General features: G+C 41.1%; 1 protein-coding gene across 1 annotated transcript in view; it reads left to right on the top strand.

The window, feature by feature from the left end:
- Window positions 1-20,110, top strand: part of SPMIP7 (sperm microtubule inner protein 7) — a 65,930-nt gene that overhangs the window by 33,967 nt on the left and 11,853 nt on the right. The window contains exons 3-7 of the mRNA XM_059395780.1: window positions 1,544-1,620; window positions 7,817-7,955; window positions 9,855-9,922; window positions 15,528-15,569; window positions 16,883-16,990. Coding sequence (XP_059251763.1) covers window positions 1,544-1,620; window positions 7,817-7,955; window positions 9,855-9,922; window positions 15,528-15,569; window positions 16,883-16,990 — 434 coding nt within the window. The remainder of the gene's footprint in view (window positions 1-1,543; window positions 1,621-7,816; window positions 7,956-9,854; window positions 9,923-15,527; window positions 15,570-16,882; window positions 16,991-20,110) is intronic.

The following is a 20,110-nucleotide window of genomic DNA, read 5'->3' on the forward strand; positions in this document are numbered from 1 at the left end:
TTTCTCTTTCTCATAAGGCAGGACTTCATTTTCCACAGCAAAATTACGAAAATGTCAAAATCATTCACCAATAAAAAAATTAAAACCACTTCTGGGGCGCCTGGGTGGCTCACTGGGTTAAGCCGCTGCCTTTGGCTCAGGTCATGATCTCAGGGTCCTGGGATCGAGTCCCGCATCGGGCTCTCTGCTCAGCAGGGAGCCTGCTTCCTTCTCTCTCTCTCTCTGCCTGCCTCTCAGTGTACTTGTAATTTCTCTCTGTCAAATAAATAAATAAAATCTTTAAAAAAAAAACACTTCTAAATTATATATATATATATATATATATATATATATATATATATATATCACTCATCCTGCTAACAGAACCATGACAGTGATTTCACTAGAGGTAGCCTTGGTGAAATTAAAAAAATATGTAACAACCAGGTTTCAACAGAGACTAGAAACAGGAAGAAGGAAGTGTGGTAAGCTGGAAAGTGCATAGGGTGAGAATGGGTGTTAGGGATGAACAGATGCTAATGTTAGGACACTTGGCGGGCAGAGCGAGAAAGTCTAGTATTTGTCTATGGGAGCTTCATAAGAAAATAAATTGAATCCACTGACAATAAAGAGAAAAATGGAGACTTGTCCAAATTGCTGAAAGTTATACATTCTCAGATTGAAGAAGCATAGCATATCATGAGCCAGATGAAAAAAGATCTTCTCCTAAACAAATTTTCTTTGAAGGAAACCCAAGACAAATATCCTAAATATTAGCAGAGGATGGGAGTGGGGGAACGTGGAGCCAACCATCCTTATCAGTGTCCTTCCAAAGCAATGACAACAGGCCAGAGGTCAATGAGATAGACTTAGGTTATGACATAAACATTAGCATTAAACTAGAATTCTAAATCTATCCAGAACAGTACTGAAGGGTGAGGATGAGTTAACAACTGAGGTAGCAGAGGTTCATGTCTTTGAAAGAATACTGGAAACTAGAACTTCAGCCAAAGAGAATGGAACCAGGAATACAGGGTTAAAAAACAAAAATGAATAGAATACACGAAGGAAAAGCTGGCAAAGAACCACTGATAAAATATTGTGGAAAATTTAATCAGATACTCTTTAAAGATAGTAATGGCAATGGTTATAATAATAAGTCATTTTAATTAAATGAGATGAAAGGTAGGAAGCGGGAAACATGGTAGACCTAATGTCCTATCTTCAGAAGACAAGACAAACATTTTAAGATGTTTGAATTGCATGGTGCTGAAAACATCATTTGCTAACATTTAAAATTCAAGACCTTTCTCCTAAAGAATTGATTTTCCGTTAACTTGAATACACAATTTGTCGATTTTAACTTAATTCCTGGGAGGTTATGTAGGGAATGTATATATCCAAAGCAATTGGGCAAAGTAGGGGAGCATTAAACCTGGCCACCCACAGGGTGCTAGGACAGGAGAAAAGTAGGGACAGAGGAACAAGAAACCATGTGCACAGAAAGTGTGAGCACTTCCCGTGTCTATCTGATCTCCTTTAACACATTATTTGCCCCTTCTAGGAGGATCGGGAACCGCTTTTACAACCAGACAGAAAATACAGTTCAAAGGACTCATTTTACAAGTCCTCGACTCAAAAGTAAGCATTTTTCCCAAGTGTAGCTCTGCACTCAGTGGGGAGTCTGCTTGGGGCTCTCCCTCTCCTTCTCCCTTTTCTCCCTCTGCCCCTTCCCCTCCACATAAATAAATAAAACTTTTAAAAAATGGTAAAAACTAAAAAAAAAATTTTAAAAAGTATTTCTATGACATCTTTCATGACAGGTCCTCTCTGTGTCCACAGTGTCCGGACTTCAGTGAGTCGTTCAGAGAACATCAAATGCAGATATTTACTCACTCACACTGATGGCTAAAATAAAGAGGTCAAGGGAGGGTCTTAAAGAAAATCTATGTCTGTTAGAAGAATAAGACCAAAGCACAAAGGAAATGGTCAGAGAGAGGAGGAGATAGGAGTATGGCATCGCAGAAAACCAATGCAGAGAAAGCCTGAAGGAGTTCATTTACTCAAAAACCATATTCAGTCCTTGCTGCGTGTCTGTGCCGTGGGCTAGGAGTTCATCTGGGAATAAGGCAGACAAAGATCTCTGTTCTCAAAGTGCTGTCATTCGAAAGGGAGATGGACGATAAGCACAAACGTAACATGTGAATAGCTCGTATCTTAGAAGGTGATGAGTCTGTGGAAGCATTAAAGAGAAGAGGTGGAATGGAATGAGAGCATCGGAGTGCCCCCTGTAAGGGTGGGAGGCATCATTCATGGAGGAGGTCGGGGGCGAGGGGGCTCCTCCCGTGATGGGATTTGAGAGAAGCTCAGAAAACAAATGGGAGTGACTTGCGGAACTCTGGAGTGACCATTTTCCAGGCAGAGGGAATCCAGAGTCAGGAGGAAGACCTGTGTTAGCAGTGTGCATAGGGTTGGGGATGAACAAGGAGCCGGGGTGTCTAGAACAGAGTACAGGAGGGGAATTAGGAAGAGAAGATGGGAAAAAGCAGAGACTGCCTGGAACCAGATGTCCAGGGGCACTTTAGGCAACTGTAAACGCCAGGGCTTTTTCACTTGAGGGAAGTGAAGGTTTAGCAGAGAAGTGGTAAGGTCAGACTTACAGAAAGCAACATGGTGGCCTCTGTGCTCCCAGCCAACCAGATGGGGCAGAAAGGGGAGGCCAATTGGGAGGGTACCGTGGGAATCTGTAGAGGTCAGGCAAGGACAGTTTGCTGGAGGTTGGCGGGAAACTATCGGCCACAGTTGGCTTCTGGATATATTTTGAAAGTAGAGTCAACACAACTTCCAGGTTGGAGGTAATGAGTGTCAAGGGAATAAGAGTCAAGAACAATCCAAGGGTTTGAACTAAAAGCCGGATGGCCTGAGGTTGACATTCCTTTGACACAGTGACAGCAGGGGAATGGGTTTGGAGGGAAACGTCTGAAGTCCATTTTCAACCTGCTGAATACAAATATAAAGATGTTCATCAGACATCCAAGTGACTATGTCAAGCAGGTAGCAGGGTGTATGGGTCTGGGGTTGGGAAGAGCAGTCCGAGCCAGAGGAATAAGGGGAGGGGTCATGGCGTAGCAACACGTGTGAATTGGCACGCATGTTAAGGGTGTTCAGGGAGGAGGGAGTGAAACTGTGCAAAGGGTCAAGAACGGAGAGCCCCGAGAAGAGATGATTGCAGCTGTCCAGTGAACTCTGAAGTCAGCAGAGCAACACAGAGTGGAGAAGTGGGGGCAGGGGGGTGGCTGCCGTGAGCACAAGGGACAGACAATGTGTGTAGGCACCACAAAGCCCTTGATTCCCCCCAAAATCCTTCCCTCCCCGGGGGCTGAACCCAGCAGACGTGCCTCACATTTGGGCTTCACGGTTTCCTTTCACACCGATGGCACACCCATCACAAACAGAGTTCATGAAATTCACTTATGAATAGGTATTTTCCCAGAAGGTTTATAAAAATATAAAGAATATGTGACATGTGTGATTACAATCAGAAGTTGTGCTTTCTCTCTCTCTCTCTCACTCTCTCTCTCTCTCTGCAAGTCTCCTTAGCAGGAGAAATCAACATCTGGAAACTTGTTGACCCAAATAATGCCAATTCGTGAATGAAAATGTCACTTACTAGCCCTTTCTCTTATGTTGTTTTGTGTATAAGAAATGTTCTGTGAAATATCCTGCCATTCTGTAAGCTTTGGGTTCGATCATCTGTACTTAGTTTGCAGGAAGTTGAAAATTAGGCACTTTTGAAAAGATTTTATTTATTTGAGAGAGCGAGAGAGCAGGAGTGGTGGGAGGGGCAGAGGGAGAGGGAGACGCAGACTCCCCACTGAGCAGGGATCCCAACACAGGAGCTCCACCTCAGGACTCTGAGATCATGACCTCCGCTGAAGGCACGTGCTTAATGGACTGAGTCACCAGGTGCCTTGAAAATTAAGGCATTTTAAGGAACTGTACTTCTTGCCCATTTTGTGGCTGAGATGAAGGGAGAAGGAAATTCCATTTCAACATATACTTGGAGATTCTAAGGCAAAAATCATACAGCTTTTTTCTGTAAACTGTCAATTTTTAATGACGGATTATTTTCATTCTACCCCATATTTCGGAAGAAAAGATAACTAGTCAACAAAATGCATTATTAGGGTTATGGTGCCCTGCTGTCTGAAGTTCATGTCCCTTGGACGGAACAATCCACATAAACCACAGGCATTACAAGTCTGGATGTCAAGTTTGTACCCAAATCGTATGCCTTAGCTCCCCATGGTAAAACAACAGCAGAAGTATAGCGACAATCATTTTACACAGTTCTCTTGGTTGGTGTGTTGGCAACAGCTTCTTGTTTTCCTTAGGAAGAGTGTCGCTTATGTGGGAGCCTTCGTTAACTCCAAGTGATGGGGTGAAAATATTTATCCCGTTAGAACAGGCTGCAGCTTTTTAGCATTCTTGAAAAACAAAAGACTATACAAATTTACACTATTTACCAAGCTGCAGTGCTTTGAGCAGTATTTAAAAAGAGAAATAAACTTCATTTACATTAAAAACAAAAACAAAAACAAAAGGACAGGAAGAAATACAGGGCATGGAGCTGGGTTTCAGAACCTTAGAGCAAGCTGAGCAAAGAGCTCCAGAGAAAGCATCCACACACCGTCTGGGGGCTGGTAGTGAGACGCTCCCCATCTCACCCTTCTCATCTTAAAAATGAAGGATTTTAACAAAATGGCTTCTCATTTCCTCTCCAGCTTTTGATTTCATTCCCTATCATATTCTTTTTTTTTTTTTTAAGATTTTATTTATTTATTTGACAGAGAGAGATCACAAGTAGGCAGAAAGGCAGGCAGAGAGAGAGAGAGGGAGGGAAGCAGGCTCCCCACTGAGCAGAGAGCCCGACGTGGGCCTCGATCTCAGGACCCTGAGATCATGACCTGAGCCGAAGGCAGCGGCTCAACCCACTGAGCCACCCAGGCGCCCTCCCTATCGTATTCTTATCTTGGTGTCTCTCAGAAAAAAATTCAGGGGTCATTTTAGAAATAGTTACTGAATTGGTTAAGTTGTGATGCTTTGCTCAGAATATAGGGATTTTTGACACAACAAAGTATGAAATCATGCTATTTGATAGTCTCATTTAAAACATCATATAAAAGTTTCCTTGGCGGGGGGGGGGGGGGGCTTGGGTAACCTGTATGGAAAACTCCATAAAATATTCGTGAAATGCGTCAGAAGCTCAAACAGAGATGCGTCTTGTAAGATTTAACTCAATTCAGGTGAATTTCTTATGAGACTACCATTCAGGTATTATGTCTGAAAATTGCACCATTTTAGGGGCCCCTTGGTGGCTGAGTCAGTTAAGCCTTTGGCTCAGGTCCTGTGATAGAGTCTGACATCTGGCTCTTTGCTCAGTGGGGGAGCCTGCTTCTCCCTCTGCCTGCTACTCCCCCTGCTTGTTGTCTCTCTCTGTGACAAATAAATAAATAAATAAAATATTTAAAAAGAGAAAGAAAGAAAAATGCACCATTTAAGGTTTTGCTACAATTAAAAATATCTTATAAGAGTTAGTTTTTCTTTAGGACACAGTAATTTCAGAGTGAGTGAGCTGCCACATTGTGGGACCATCACTGTGCTACTTAGGTTCACAAATATTAACTTAATAAACCCTCACATCATTCCTATGCAGTAAATATGACTTTTATATGGTTTCTTATCCAGGCTTTTATCCCAAGCATAGTGCTAGAAATATAGGGATCGCTGAATAGGTATTTGTTGAGGGACTGGGATCACTGGTAATTATGTGTTTGCCAGCTGAGAGGAGTGGGGTTGTTTGGAAGGAGAAGTCTGGCTGACGGGGTAGAGTGGAGCATTCAGCATTTGCGGCAAGGCTGGGAGGGTACGGGCAGGATGTTGGGTGCCAGGGTTGGCTGTCTATCCATCTATCCTGTCGTGATGCCGCCGCCGGAATAAGGGCTCTTCGGTTTTCCTTCAGGATCAAACTGGAGTCTGTTTAGCAGCACCTGTCATGTGTGTGTGTGTCCAAAACAACAGAACTTTCAAAGCTTGAAATCCAAGATGGCTGGACTCCGGGTACCACGCTCCAGACTTTGATAATCAGGGTCCCTGCTGTAGGGCAGTGGGAATGGGACTCACTCTTCAGGGGCGGAGAATCCACTTCTGCGTCCTGACTTGGACCATCAGTAGTTGAGTGACTTAAGCAAACAAATTTCATTTTCTAAGCCAGAGTTTGTTTATTTGTAAGTTAATGAATGGTCTTTCTGCCTTGCTGCGAAAGTCAAATCCATTTTTGTGTGCAAACTTACTATAAGACATATAATTCAGTGCATTGGTTTTCCATTGCCATGTGACTGATGACCACACTTTACCAACTTTAAGCCACATGACTGCAGTCAGAAGTCCAGGTGTGCCCCACCTGGGGTCAATACTCAGCGTTTCTCAGGCTGGAATCAGAATGTCACCTGGGGCTGGGTCCTTGAGCTCTGGGAGTGATCGGATTCTTGGCAGAATTCAGTTCATTCCAGATGCTGGGCTCAGGAGGTGTTTCTTTTTCTTTCCTTTTCTTTCTTCCTTCCTTCCTCCCTCTTTCTTTCTTTCTTTTTAAGATTTTACTTATTTGTTTGAAAGAGAGAACAGGAACAGGGGGAGGGTCAGAGCAAGAGGGAGAAGCAAACTCCCCGCTGAGCTCGGAGCCCACCCTGGGGCTCAACCCCACTGATGTGGGAAACAGAGACACAAGAACAGTTATTAAATATCCTTACTATCCAGAGCCCACTGACTTCAAGTCCTTGAAACAGGCAGAGTGACCTCCCTCTAGGGACTCAACTGCCTCCACTTTAACACTTTGCTAAGGGAAAAGGGGAGCCTGACCGCCCTCCACCCCCGTCCCAGCCAGGATCCTGTAAGTCTACTTTAACATATAAAAATTCCTTTGGAAACTTCCTTTATCTCTAAACCCTCCAAGATACATGTAGGAAATCATCCCCAAGCACAAGGCCCACCGGTATACATCTGAAGGGTCTCATAACTAAGGTTTTATTAGACAGTAATAAATGATCTTTTCCCAACCATAGCTAGCCCCTCAAGGTACTAGAAACCTTGCTTCCAAAATTCCTTAGAGTGTTATATCATCCCTAAACCCCTCCCAACTTGCAAACAAGCAATGGACCACTCACTCCTCACAACCCTGGGGCAGCAGCTCTTCCTGCCCACGGGTCCTGTCCCCGTGCTTTAATAAACCACCATTTTGCACCAAAGACATCTCAAGAATTCCTTTTTGGTCATCAGCTCCGGACCTCACCCCACCAATCCTCCCTTATATTTTAAACTTCATCACCAGATCCCCTGGATCACGACCTGAACTGAAATCAAGAGTCAGATATTTAACCGACTGAGTCACCGAGGTGCCCCTCATGAGATGTTTCTTGAAGGACAGCTGCAAAGTGTCTACTGTGCCTTTGTCTCTTTTTAGGGCTCACCTCTTTGGGTCAGACCTCCTTAGGAGAATCCACATTTTGATGAACTCAAGTTCAACCGATTAGGGACCTTAATTATATAGACACCACCCTTTGGCCATTTAAAGTTGGCATACAGAGTATCACAGCTGTGATACCTTGTCATACTCCTTTGCTCAGCCCACACTGGAGGGAAGGTGGTTATACACGGTACATACACCAGAGGGCAGGAGTCGCAGGGATGCCCTAGAATTCCACCTGCCACACGGTATACAACACTCATACCATTTGAATACATACTTTTCGTAAAATATCCTTATTTCATAATTTCACAGAGCCTATGAAGTTGTTCCTTGGGACAAGATGCTACCACCAAAACTCGATCCAGAGGAAACAACAGTGGAAAAAGCTGCTGACCTGGTTTCACAGTGTTTTACACTGAAGAGATATGAAGGGACCCCAGCAATAACCCAGGTCAGCGATTAAGGACCTCGATTCCTTGTGCCTAATGCCTTTTCCCATATATATAAAGTTTCGTTTTTGCAACAACGCATTTATTTCTAAATTGAAGCCCAAAACTTGACCTCTCATTTTATTGTAAGAAATATTGAAAGAACAGTAAATACATACATTTATGGAATTGAAAGCACCGTAATCACAAAAAATCATCAATGGCCTCAGATACTTTGATGTTACCTGTATTGGGCTTTTCAAACATTTATTTAAAGACTGCCTCTGTCTCAAAAGTCATTTGCAATGACCGTGTTTATTTTAAAAGTGCCCAAGGAGGACTGAGGGATGGAGAAATAGTTATGATTCCGTTAGAGAACCTGTGTTGAGAACAGTTCTTGAAATTGAATCTAACCTCTACATTCTGAGACAGAATGGGAAAACCCATGAATCATAGAGGTTTTATTTCTAGTAAAACAAAGCATAGTTGTCTCCAGAGATGCCTGTTTTCATTTTTATTTTATATTTTATTTCATTTTATTTTATTTTGAGAGAGAGGGCAGGGAGGGGCAGAGGGAGAGAGATAGAAGCACGCTCTATGCTCAGGACAGTGCTCGACATGGGGCTCGATCTCTTGACCCTGAGATCATGACCTGAGCTGAAATCAAGAGTCGGATGATTAACCAACAGAGCCCCCCACAGGCAACCCTCTTTTTTCATTTCCAAACATCGAGAATTTAGCACATGAATTTCTGAATGCGCACCACAGCCAGGGTACTTTCCCTAACGTGTGAATCACTTCATATTCCTCCACCGATTAAAACCCATGACTTTCGAGAAAGTGAAATCCCTGTGCTTTGACAGGACATGTCCCCAGTTCTATTACTTGCACTTGACCTCCTCAGCCTGATCCCCACTTTGGGTTCCTCCTGCTCCCCCAGCCCCGCCCTCCAAACAGTGCTCCTCTCCCTACCACAGTCCTCCCCCCCCCCAGGCTAAGTCCCCTGAATCCTTTGGGTCTTATGTCGGACCTCACGTTTGCCCTCTCAACCCTGACTCTGTGCTTGCAAAGCAACTCTTAACTTGCATTGAATCTCTCGCCCTTGTGCTCTGTTCCTCATCCCTTAGAAGTCTGACAAGCCCGGGACCACCTCTCATAACAACACTCTTTCCTACATAAAACACATAACAGTAAAGAAAATAATTATATATAAATATGGTGCTAAACACGGACTCCTAAGAGGTTCGGAACCACAGGGTAGGAAGCCCACAAGATTTTGAAAAACTTTGTCAGCTTTTACAGAGCAAAATGGCAGCAACAGAGGGGGAAATGCGGCTCCAAGATAAAGTCTTGGCACAGGATGTGCGCATCGAAATTAAAATTAAACTCAGTCGGAGGACAGAAAACGTGTCTGGATTATTACAGCTGTTTTTAAGGATCTCTCAACTACTTAAAAATAGTTTTACATGTTTTGCAAATTGGTCACTTTTGAACATATTCTTTGGCATTTAGTTACACCAGAACCCAAAGTCCTTCCCAGCAAGATGAGGTTCAAAGCTCAGGGTATAGGCAGAGCAGGAAAAGGAAGACCAGCCTGGGGCCGCCGAGGGTGGACCAAAAAGCAGTGAGTATAGGCTTTGGGATGAAAATCAAAATCATACCTTCAATCCAAACGAGGTGGGTGATGAGACAGACTCCAGCCCTGCAAAAACAAAACTAAGGGTCCGAGAGCAGAGTAGAGACCAGGAGGGGCTCTGGGGCAAATCCCTGAGTTGCAAAGCAGGCTTGGGGAGTGCTTTCTGCTGGGAGCCTGGAGCTTGCCTGTGATGCTGTAGGGACAGTTAGCAGCCCTGTGGCTTCTAGACAAGACATGACAGTGACTTACGCATTAAATATGTCATTCATTTTGCTGCTGATTTTAGGTGGTTGGTGGACTCTGGGACAGATTTCAAACAAGATCCTTCTCGACACCGGTCAAGCCCATTACTTTGTAAGTTTTTTCCTTTTGTGTGCTCATCAGTAGATGTTTCCCTATCACAGTTCTCTCATTGATATGTCTGGTGCTCCCATCCATGGCTTATAAGAGGGGGTGAGGATCTCTCGGCTACTTAAAATATTTTTCCATCTTTGGAAAATTGGTCATTTTGAAACATATTCTTTGGCATTAAATTATGCCTGAACCCAAAGTCCTGGGATGGACCAATCCTCTGGTCCATCCCTGTGATGGGAAAGAGAACCCAATCCCATTCACTTGCTCAGTGTTGCCTGCTTTCTCTTATTTTCTCTTAACCTTCCTTACAATTTAGACTATGAATGGGGCATTTGGGTGCCTCAGTGGGTTATGTACCAGACTCTTGATTTTGGCTCAGGTCTTGATCTCAGTGTTCTGATATTGATCCCTGTGTCAGGCTCCTGTGGAGTGTGGAGCCTGCTTAAGAATCTCTCTCTCTCCTTCTGCTCCTACCCCCACCACACACTGTCTGTCTCTGTCTCTCTCTCTTAAAAAGAAAAAAAAAAGAAAAGAAAACCAAGAATTTAAAATCATTTAAAAATAAGGAATGCCTTATGAATACGCTGATATGAAGAATTATAGTCTGAAATCCATGGACTCCAAGGGATTATAACTTTTTTTATCAACTTTTGCATCAGATAGTTATTTTGTGTTTTATTTTATGCTAGAAACTGTGGTTTTATTGTTTATTAATCCTTCCATAAAAGTCATTTTGTGTATTTAGTTGTAAAAAATCTCTTGTTTCCGTCGTTGAAAATATCACTATTTCTCCCTATTTTTTGTTCTCACTACAATCCACAATCCGGGTTATCCTTTGTTTTTATGTTTTAAATTTATTTTTGAATATTTAATATGTACGAAACATGCAAATAAGAATATGATGCAATCTGTGTATTCACTTCCCAGTTTTAGAAATAGAACATTACCAACATGATGGTGAGTCTCTCTGTGCTTCCTTAGGGATCACTAATATTCTGAATTTGACTTTTCATTTTTCATACATTGCTGTAAGACTTTAAAACATATGCATTCTTTTTAACCAAGATATGGCATTGTGTTCCATGGTTATAAACTCAATATATTGGCATGTATATGTGTGTGTTTGTGTGTGTGTGTATGTATGTATGTGTATATATATGTGTGTGTGTGTGTGTGTGTGTATTGAATGTTTTTGTTCAACGCTGTGTTTGTGAGATGCATACAAGTTGGCACATAGGTCTCTAGGTGCTGACCTTCCTTGCTGGACAGGCTTGTGTTGTATGGATATACCACAATTTATTTATCTTTCTTGTAATATAATTCCTTTTATGATTTTATTGCAGTTGGAAACAGTGTCCTCATTTATTCATGTACCAAGCTCAAAAATATTTCTAGATTTTATGTACATACTTATGCCTACAATGGCTGCCTCAGGAGGATGCACTTCTTTATATTCTAGATACCAAAACATTCTTATCCAGATGAATTGTATCCATGGGGTAAACCATGAGCAATGCTTGAGTTCCCATGACTGCACATCATGGCCAGCATTTAAAAAAAAAAAACTCTACTCTTATGAGCATGAAATCGTATTTCATTATCACTTTCACTTCTATTTACCTGATAGCCAATACTCATTTTTTTTTTGTTGGTTATGACTTACTTGGGTGTTCACATTTGTAACTTACCTGTTCACATATTTTATCCCCTTTGCAGTTGGATTCCTTGTTTTTTTATGTATTAATTGCATAAATTTTTATGTTTACTATTCTGCAAAAAAATTGTTTATTGGTAACATGCATCAAAATATCTCCTTTAGTCTTTGACTTTTCTGTTTTATACTGTTCTTTGCTGAACTGAAGTTATGAATTTTAATATAACTGAAATCATCAATATTTTCTTCCATGTCTTATTATTTTTATAGGCTTTTAAATAGATCTTTCACTACCTGAAGTAATATATTATTCTTCTTTACTTTTTTTCTAAAAAACACTTCGCTTTTCACAGTTATCTCTTGAAACCACAGGAAATCAACTCAGGTTTAGAGTGTGAATGAGAGATCCATTTCTCCAGATGACTGAATAATCACGCTAGTACAGGTTAATGAGTATACTCCACGAAGTAGTTAATGAGTGAAGTGTAGCCTGTTGGTGGCAACACTGGTGGTGAGTCACAATCACCATTTTGTAGAATTAAATAGAATAGAAAATATAATGAGTCATACAGAAGTCTAAGCAGATCTCTGTACTTTGCAAAACATACTACAGATGTTTATAAAGAATTGTGTGAGACAGACAGATAATGCTTAAGAAAAACACGTGTCCTAGAGAGTCAATCGTCACCTCAATGGGAAGGTTCATCTTGTATATTTAATTTTATATTTACCTAATCCCCAATTAATTGCTAAGTCCAGGAGATTTTTACCTGTAGTCAACAAAATGGATGAGAGCTCTTGATAAGTTTCAGTTATGGAAAAATAATGTCAAAGACAACATTTTTTCAAATCTCTGTATGACAGCAATAAAATTGTATATATTGTCTTTTAGAAATGAATTTTTATATCATTAAAAGAAAAAAGAATAATCAAGTGAAAATAGGCAAAATCATCACCACGTTTAACTGCTGAGTCTAGTATTGCAAATGGTGAAAACACTGAGAAGAATGTTGTCTTGTCAACCGAGTTAGTTTTTCTCAAGCCGTATTCTAAAAATAGTGTAAACTTTTTGATAAAGATTACTCAAAATGTTTTCCCAAATGTGTAATACCTCCTAATATAAAAAAGAGATTCCAATGTATAAACTGAGATGAGAATTTAATAATTCTTAAAAGATTAAGACTTGCACAAAATATAAAAGACTCACAGCAAGCTGAAACTGTTGCTGGTCACATTCAAATATCTTTTCAAAGAACAAAGACGCAAATCATCAGTGCCAACTCTTATATTATGTGAGTACTAATGAAAACACTTTATTAGAATGTTTTTATTTATATAGCATGTGGTGAAATAGCAAATAATCCACCCAGAGGATAAAATTTGTCCCGTTTATGTGACTTCATTCCCTTTAAAATTTTTAAATTTTTTGAAACTGTTGGTGGTCACATTCAAATATCTCTTAAAAGAACAAACACACAAATCATCAGTGCCAACCCTAATATTATGTGAGTACTAATAAAAACACTTTATTAGAATGTTTTTATTTATATAGCATGTGGTGAAATAACAAATAATCCACCCAGAGGATAAAATTTGTCCCATTTATGTGACTTCATTCCCTTTAAAATTTTTAATTTTTTTTTTTTAATTTTAAATTTTAGATTTTGGGGGGGGGGGTGCAGAAGGAGAAGAAGAGAGCACAGAGCCTGAGGTGGGGATCGATCTTATGACCCTGAGATCAGGACCTGAGCTACAACCAAGAGTCAGATGCTTAACCGACTGAACCACCCAGGTGCCCTCACTGCATTTTTTAAATAGGAAATCATCTGATGAATGAAAAGCTGTATGTGTTAGTCAGTATCGCCACGTGTCCAGACTCCTGAGAGTGGCGCTCACCCTGGAGCTTTCCTCTGTGCAAATGTTGCTCCCAGGAATCCACGGTAAAACCATATTGGAACATCTATGAGGCTCAACTCGTAATGCTCAAACCTAGAAGCCACCCAGATCTCTTTCAACAGGCCAGTGGGCAGGCATGCACTGGATAAACATACTAGATGCACCTGTGCAATGGCGTACCACTCAGCAATGACAAAACTAAATGCAACCCACGACAGCGTGTGTGGAGTGCGCTTTGCTCAGGGAAAGCAGCCAGACCCAAAAGGCCACGTGTTGTATGGGTCCATTTATAGGACATTTAGAAAAGGCAAAACTATTGGGATGAGACTAGAGCAATGGCAGTGGGAGCTGGAAAGGGGGATTACAGAGAGCTTCTAAAGGAAACATTTAGGGTAGCGAACAGCTCTGGACGGCTGACTTGACTCTGTACTTGTGAAGCCCATAGAGCTAGTCATTAAAAAGGACTTACTTCACCGCACGCCGGGGGACCTCAGGTGGTTAAGCATTATGCTTTTGGGCTGGGATCAAGTCCCGCATCGGCTCTCTTAGTGAGGAGTCGGCTTCTTCTTCTGCCCTTGCTCCTCCCCCTGCTCATGCTCTCTAAAGAACAAACTTTAGTGAATGGGAAGTGAAATAAATATATACATATATGCACAAATCCACACGGACAGCCAAACCTGCCGGATGTCGGCGGGGTCCAGAACGGAGTACACATGTTGACAAAAGATTCTACGTTACAAATAAATGACATAACTACATTAAGTGGGTGGTCCTAGATAAGTTTGGGTTTTAATAAGTCTGGAAACAGTAGTTGGACCGAATAATGTCAGGCCAAAGACGAAAAGAACCGTATCTAAACACTGTGCTCTGGATAGAGCCTGTGTCTCCCTGGGAAATGGGTGGCGATTCTAACACTTCTTACATGTATGGGTTTGAACAAATGACGCGTTTAGTCAGTAACAGGAAGCAGGTTTCATGCTGTCAGGAAGAATACAAATAAGTAAGGAAGAAAGGCTATGAATGAACTGTGCTGTTGGATTTGATCAGGAAGGATCCTATGAACTCAGGTTTGCTGTAATTTATTTACAAACAGTAGATACAGAAATACACATCAGTATATGGGTCTACACACTTCCTACACTGACTTCCGTCCCTAGCTCTGTCCACTCAGCGGACCCAGGAGCAGGGACCTCTACCCCAACAGCCATGAGCATATCTAGCCCCCAGATGTTGGCTTTTATTTAAAAAAAAAAAAAACTTTATTTATTTATGAAAAAGAGAGAGAGAAGAGATGGGCAGAGGAATAAGCAGGCTCCCCACTGAGCAGGAACTCAGCAGATTCATAGCTTGATCCCAGGATCCTGAAATTATGACCTGAGCCCAAGGCAGACCCTTAACCAACTGAGCCGCCCAGGTGCCCCCAGAGGCTGACCTTTATTTTAAAATTTTTAAAATTCATTAATTTTTTTATTATGTTAAGATGTTGGCTTTTAATCACCATTTTTCGGTAAAAGAAATTATGAGACCCCTGGAGAAATGGCTGATTCTGGGGCTAGAGCAGGGAAAATAGAAAATAAACCCAGATCTCCTTGAGATTTCATAAGTAATTGTGATCTCATGTGAATGACCAAACCTCGTGCCCTGGCTGCTTCGTCTCTACCATGGAGAATTAGACTGGCTGGTCAGGAGGAGCCACTCAACATGAAAATTCCTTGTGTTGAAGAAAATTGGGGGCTCAGCTTTGTCAAATATTACCCATTTAGTTTCGAAGGAAGCCTACAGCAAAGGAGAAAGCCAAGAGGAGAGGCTTTAAAATAGGGCCACAGGGAGCAAGCCAGAAGTCCTCAAGACTTGGAGTCCATTTGTTCTGCTTTTTAATTTTTCACTTAAAACTCCATCTTTAAATCACCTCTGTTTCTAGTTACAAACATTAAGAGGTTAATTCCCATGAGGTATGTCTGAAGACTTTGCTTTTCTTTTAATAAGAGAAACACTGTAATAATTTGATGCTTATGAAGTTAATGTCCATTGTCCATATTCTCTCTTTTTTCTAAGCGTGAGTCCAAGTTCCAGAAGCAAATACATTCCTCTTTATACGTAAGTGAGAGTGTTTCTTAATGTCTTAAAAATGACTAGATTTACATCTAAATTGTAGCTGCCTTCAGCTCATTCATGTTTGTAATTCACTGTTTAAGACAACTAACACTTTCAAACAGATTTCTAATGTTTTGCCAGCACAGAGCCTGCTTAATGTCAGGACTTTCATCACAGATCTGTTAACGATTTTGATAAAAGAAAGAAAGGGGGAGTGGTATTTTTCTGTTTCCCCAAATTGGTTATTTTACGAAGTAAAATACACTGGGTGCTACTAATATTGGGTGTTGTCAAGCAGAAAGGCTTTGATACTCAATGCAGAAGATACAGACGTGCCCACAAACACTGAAGTGCAGGAAATGTCTCTTCTTACTTGTCTAGATTTAAACTTGGCTTTCCATAGTTGGCAAAGACATGCGTCGTCCAGCCTGTAGGGGTCTGTCTGCTTCGGGTTGAGGAATGGCCCTGTCTTGGAGTCCCTTGGGGCTGCTAACCCAGAATGTCACCTTATAGACAATAGACATTTCTTTCTAACAGTTCTGGGGCCTGGAGCCCGAGATCTGAGTGCCAGCATGGTGGAGAGAGGACTCTCTCCCGAGTCCCAGACTTCCCCATGGGTGCTGCCAGGGTGGAAAGGGAAAGAGAGCTCCTTAGAAGAACGTGACTCCCGCTCAGGAGGGCTCCACCTTCACGCCAAGCTTCTCCCACCTCCGCTCCCTCCACCTCCTCCTACCATCCCCTTCAGGTATTAGAATAGCAGCACAGGAATACAGGAGGAACATAAATATTCGGGTCATAGGACCATGGAACCAAGTGAATCTGAGAATATGGGTCTTTCATCTTTGCCCTCTCCCTCCCTCATTACTGCTCTGTGATGGAGGCAACCAGTCTTTCCAACTAGGTTTCCTTCCCCAGCAGGAGCCCTAGTGGCTCTGGTGGATGCCAGTCTCTGCCCTGCCCCAGGCTTGATCCTTGTCTCCAGGGAAGGAGCCACCACAGGCTGCAGAGACGGCCTGATTCTTGGCACAAAATCCCAACCCATCTGTTACTCCCACTCTGGCCCAAACTTAAGATCATGAGGGCCTCCAAACTGTTGCTCTGAAAATGGGAAAATCTCCTGCCTTCATTTTTTTTAAGGCAAATTATTCCATCATCATGGTTGTTATTATTATTATTATTATTAATTTATTTTGGTTTTTCAGTTTTTGATCTATTTTAGCAAATAAGATTTCCTTTGGATGTTAGGACCCTGTTGATCTTTTCTTCCATTTTTCTTATCAAGAAACCCACGTTTTCTTTTCTTGTCATGCAAACAGTGGTTACGTGCAGTCCACAAATGCTGATGACGTGGATGACCCCTTTGGAGACATCACATCTGTCACCAAGCCTCGGAGCTCTAAAACACTCTATACAAACACAAGTCGGTGAGTTCCATGTATAATCACTCCCTTACGTTACCATTAAAGATGGAATACCATGATGGGCTTTACCATAAGTGAGATATAAAGGACTGTCACCATGGACATAGCTTGAGAAGAAAGACACCAGCTGCACAAAAGCACTTGTCACAGACGGGATGACAATTTTGTGCACTGACTCCCCTGGGCACCTGGATATACATTCATGTGATGTGTTTTATATCCCATATAAAATATAATTTCACATATGTAAAATATACTCACATAAACTATATAAAATATATTGTAAAATTGTATAATAATATACTTATAAATATTTATACACATCTATAATCTTATATATACACTTATTGTATACTTATACACCTACATAATCTTATATAATATATAATCTAAATATATCACATATGTTTTATCATATACAAATAATATATACAATAATATGTAGTATAGTCTATAGAATATGCTTATATAATATAACATATAACATAACATTATTCATTATATAAAACATATACAATATAGGCATGCCTGGGTGGCTCAGTTGGTTAGGCAGCTGCCTTCAGCTCAGGTCGTGATCCCGGCGCCCTGGGATCGAGTCCCATGTCAGGCTCCTTGCTTGGCAGGGAGTCTGCTTCTCCCTCTGCCTCTGCCTGCCATTCTGTCTGCTTGTGCTAGCTCGCTCTCCCTCTCTCTCTCTGACAAATTTAAAAAATATATATACAATATAAAATAATATAATACAAAGTTATATACAATATATCGTATATAAATATAAAAATATATTTGACTTGTAACATATTAAGCCATATAAATATTTATGGCTTGTTTATGTATAGTATGTAGGTATGTTTGCTTTCACCAGTGGGAACACTAGGGCTCGGAAATTGCTTCCCTAGGATGCACCAGGTGCTGCTGGAAGTTGAAATCCCACGCTCTTTCCATTATGCCACTGAGTCACTGAATGTCATGGATATGATCCCTTCAGTTTCCATGATGACTGACAGACTTGCACATTTCATGCAAGGCCAAACTGAATCATGACAGTATTTTCAATGTTAATGGATTCTTTTTTTTTTTTTTTAAGATTTTATTTATTTATTTGCAGACAGAGATCACAAGTAGGCAGAGAAGCAGGCAGAGAGAGAAGGGGAAGCAGGCTCCCTGCCGAGCAGAGAGCCCGATGCGGGGCTCTATCCCAGGACCCTGAGATCATGACCTGAGCCGAAGGCAGAGGCTTAACCCACTGAGCCACCCAGGCGCCCCCCCCCCCTTTTTTTAATGTCAACTGTGCCTTTTAAATGTCAACAAGTTGCCTTTCACCATGGCAGGTTAGATGCAATCCTGTATCCTACAGTAATCTCACAGTCCCCTCGGTTACCTATTCTGACTACGTAATTCTTTTGACTGCTTGGCCAAACTAGAAAATATGTTTCAAATATAACCTCAGTTTTAAAATACAGTTATGAACTTATCTCACTTAAATCTCTAGAAAAGGAACTCAAAGGAAAAGACAAAAGAGCCTATAAAACGTTCCAGGTGCCGTGTTAAGAACTGTGGTAACATAAAGATAAAAAAGACAAGAGACTTCATCCTGTGTACCTTAAGAATCAGAGGGATGGATTAGGGCTGTACACAAGCAATCACGATATAAAGCAGGCTGAAATAAGTCCCCAGAAAAGTTAGTTTCGTGTTTCGGAAGCTCATATGCACAGAGAGACCACTTTCACTCGTGGGACCCAAAGGCTGCGTGTGATGTCTGAGCTGAACCTTGAGGAAGGATCTGTTGGTGTGATTCTTCCTCAAATTTTGCAGGGAAATTAGTGCTATTAAATGTAGTAACTCTAAAGATGTTAAAAGAAGGACATGGGGGTGAAACCAATTAGAAAAGATCCTAGAGGTATAAAAATTTAATACTGTTTTTCTTTTGAAATGTATCTTTAAATTGTGAAACATTTTATGAAACATTCTTGCCAAATAATTAAAACATATGGTCTTGGGTCATTCTTCAAAGAGAGTGACGAGCAGCCGGGCAGTATTTTAAAAATTTGATGTAAGACATACCATCTAACCTGAGTAACTTTGGGACCATGCCACTCTCCCTGGTCTTGCTGTTGATTTTTATTTTTAAGGAAGTGAAAGGGTGCTTGGATCTCTGAAAAGAAGACGTGTATTGTACTTGTGCGATTTCGGCACTAGAGGGCCACCAAGTTCGCGAAGTTTCTTCTTCCCATCAGCTTTTAGTTTTTCACGTAATTGTAACCTTTTAACACAAAGAAATGCTTTGCGCTTATTTTGGAATATTGATAGGTACCAAAATATGTAGTGTCCTATGTAACATATAAAGTAAAATAACATATAAATGCGTGAGCCTTCCTGCCTAGATAAAGAGATAACATTTTGCTAATATCTTTTAAGCCACTTGTGAGCCTCCCAACCCATCCTCTGGGTCCCCTTTCCCAGCCCCGAAGCCATTCCCATCAGACTGCATGCTTAGCCTCCACTCGCTTTGCTTGATAGTTTTACTACATATATACCGACCCTTAAACAAAATATTTTGTTGTTTTTTCAAAACTACATTGAGCTAAAAGACACCACCATACGATGCCATTTACATAAAATCCCACACCCAGAAATGCACAAACTTGACTACTTTTGCGTCAAGTTCAGAATATAGCGTGCCATCCTATACCAAAGCAAATATGACTCTTCTCTTAATTCCTTATCTTAAACTTTCTTAAAGGAAAATGTCTTCATGGTATTACCATCAGGATTCTCCCCATAGTTCGTGAGACTTAATTGTGGTGGCTGAGTGCACTCTTCACTCCATCAACAGAAGCCAGATTTCAGAGGCTCAAGGTCACTGTCTTTTCCTTCAGGTGCTTCCACTGTTGGGATCACCAGTCTCCCGAAAGAGTGACCATCTTTCAAATTGCCCTCCTTAATTTCAGATTCTGCTTTCTGGTTACCAAGTCATCTGATGCAGCCAGGGTGTTCAAATTGCCAGTGATTGTACCAATCGTTTAAAAAAGAGCTTAAAAAGTTATTATAGAACTAAATCTGATCATTAAGGGGGAAAAAGCACAGAGAAAATGGTCACAATAAAAAATTTAACCACACTGTCAC

The sequence above is a fragment of the Mustela nigripes genome, chromosome 4 (genome assembly GCF_022355385.1).
Source record: "Mustela nigripes isolate SB6536 chromosome 4, MUSNIG.SB6536, whole genome shotgun sequence".
Taxonomy (NCBI): domain Eukaryota; kingdom Metazoa; phylum Chordata; class Mammalia; order Carnivora; family Mustelidae; genus Mustela; species Mustela nigripes.